The sequence below is a fragment of the Stegostoma tigrinum genome, chromosome 41 (assembly GCF_030684315.1).
Source record: "Stegostoma tigrinum isolate sSteTig4 chromosome 41, sSteTig4.hap1, whole genome shotgun sequence".
NCBI classification, from domain to species: domain Eukaryota; kingdom Metazoa; phylum Chordata; class Chondrichthyes; order Orectolobiformes; family Stegostomatidae; genus Stegostoma; species Stegostoma tigrinum.
The window spans coordinates 517,718-520,217 of record NC_081394.1 but is presented as its reverse complement, the minus strand read 5'-3'; the positions used below and the strand labels follow the sequence as shown (position 1 = coordinate 520,217).

General features: G+C 59.6%; 1 protein-coding gene across 3 annotated transcripts in view; it reads left to right on the top strand.

The window, feature by feature from the left end:
* The window catches only part of LOC125448435 (rho GTPase-activating protein 33-like), a 119,544-nt gene that overhangs the window by 22,016 nt on the left and 95,028 nt on the right, over positions 1 to 2,500 (top strand). Inside the window, exon 1 of one of the 3 annotated variants that reach the window (XM_059641343.1) lies at positions 1 to 643. This exon is cut by the window's left edge and continues 339 nt beyond it. The exons of the other annotated variants lie outside the window; for them this stretch is intronic. Coding sequence (XP_059497326.1) covers positions 638 to 643 — 6 coding nt within the window. The 5' untranslated portion in view covers positions 1 to 637. The remainder of the gene's footprint in view (positions 644 to 2,500) is intronic. 3 annotated transcript variants of the gene reach the window in all.

The window sequence follows — 2,500 nt, the reverse complement described above, 5'->3', positions numbered from 1 at the left end:
TTTCGAAGACCTTCGGTGGACCCTGCCATGGCAATAGGACTCACAGCAAACAGCCAGAGGAACGTCAGCTGCAGAGAGGCAAGGGAAGGAAGGAGAGTCTCACCCCTGCATCCCTGACTGTCCACGCACACAGACAGACAGTGACACACACGGAGACATTCACAGACACAGACAGACAGACAGTCATATACACACATATGCATACATACACACTCACGCACACACACACGGACACACTCACAAACAGACAGACAGGCACTCACACTACCACATATAGAAGGTTCCTTCATGTTTGAGGGAGGTGTCGGAAGGTGGATACTGGGATCAGGAAGCAGCAAAACACGCATCTCTCCTGTACCTCCCCTGGTGAGGGTCTGGTCAGCTGAGTAGGACCGACTGTGAAGGAGGACAGATGCAAGTGGCCTGACTGCTCTAACACCCACACAGCGACGACCCCAATTGGGCTCTCACCCCAATCCCAGACAAACACCCACCCTCACAAACTGACAAGCAACACGGCTGGACTGGGAGCTAGGGCGAGTACACTGCCTGTTGGAACAGACCATACCATGCCACTGCCCACCGGATCACCAAACTCCACTGAACCTACTCGAGAATTGGGGCAGCGCTCCTCCTGATGGTGGTGAGTTCAGTCTTTTCATCTTCCACACATTGCCCTCCTTCCTCCCTGCATTCAAACACTGCTCTGCAACATTCCAGCATTCCCCAATTTAACCCACAAGCGCACTCCCTCAGCACTGACCCTCCGACAGTGCCCACTCCCTCAGCACTGACCCTCCAACAGTGCGGCACTCCCTCAGCGCTCACCTTCCAGCAGTGCGGCAGTCCCTCAGCTCTATCCTTCCGACAGTGCGGCGCTCCCTCAGCACTGACCCTCTGGCAGTGCAGCACTCTCTCAGCACTGACCTTCCGACAGTGTGACGCTCCCTCAGCACTGACACTGCGACAGTGCCCGCTCCCTCAGCACTGACACTCCGACAGTGCCCACTCCCTCAGCACTGACCCTCTGACAGTGCGGCACTCCCTCAGCACTGACCCTGCCACAGTGCAGTGCCCCCTCAGCACTGACCCGCCGACAGTGCCCGCTCACCAGCACTGACTCTCCGACAGTGCGGTGCTCCCTCAGCACTGACCATCCGACAGGGCGGAGCTCCCTCAGCACTGACCCTCCGACAGTGCGGTGCTCCCTCAGCACTGACCCTCCGACAGTGCGGTGCGCCCTCAGCATTGTCCCTCCAACAGTGCCCCCTCCCTCAGCACTGACCCTCTGACAGTGCGACGCTCCCTCAGCACTGACCCTCTGACAGTGCAGTGTTTCCTCAGCATTGACCCTCCAACAGTGCCCACTCCCTCAGCACTGACCCTCCGACAGTGCGGTGCTCCCTCAGCACTGACCCTCCAACAGTGCCCACTGCCTCAGCACTGACCCTCTGACAGTGCCCACTCCCTCAGCACTGACCATCCGACAGTGCGGAGCTCCGTCAGCACTGACCCTCCGACAGTGCAGTACTCCCTCAGCATTGACCCTCCAACAGAGCCCACTCCCTCAGCACTGACCCTCTGACAGTGCGGCACTCCCTCAGCACTGATCCTGCCACAGTGCAGTGCTCCCTCAGCACTGACCCTCCGACAGTGCGACACTCCCTCAGCACTGACCCTCCGACAGTGCAGTGCTCCCTCAGCACTGACCCTCCGACAGTGTGGCACTCCCTCAGGACTGACCCTCCGACAGTGCAGCGCTCCCTCAGCGATGACCCTCTGACAATGTGATGCTTCCTCAGCACTGACCCTCCGACAGTGCCCACTCCCTCAGCACTGACCCTCCGACAGGGCCCACTCCCTCAGCACTGACCCTCCGACAGTGCTGTGCTCCCTCAGCACTTACCCTCCGACAGTGCGGCGCTCCCTCAGCACTGACCCTCTGAGGATGCCCGCTCACCAGCACTGACCTCCTGAAAGTGCGGCGCTCCCTCAGCACTGACCCTCCGACAGTGCAGTGCTTCTTCAGCGCTGACCCTCTGACAATGTGGTGCTCCCTCAGCACTGACCCTCCGACAGTGCCCGCTCTCTCAGCACTGACCCTCCGACAGTGCGGTGCTCCGTCAGCACTGACCTTCTGACAATGCCCACTCCCTCAGCACTGACCATCCGACAGTGCCCGCTCTCTCAGCACTGACCCTCCGACAGTGCCCGCTCTCTCAGCACTGACCCTCCGACAGTGCGGTGCTCCGTCAGCACTGACCTTCTGACAATGCCCACTCCCTCAGCACTGACCATCCGACAGTGCCCACTCCCTCAGCACTGACCCTCCGACAGTGCGGAGCTCCCTCAGCACTGACCCTCCGACAGTGCGACACTCCCTCAGCACTGTCCCTCCGACAGTGCGGTACTCCATGAGTGATTTTGATGAAAAGTCTGTGAGTTGTCAGATGGGGTTTTACATGTGCTGTGAGTCATATTGTTTTGGGGTCAGTCTGCA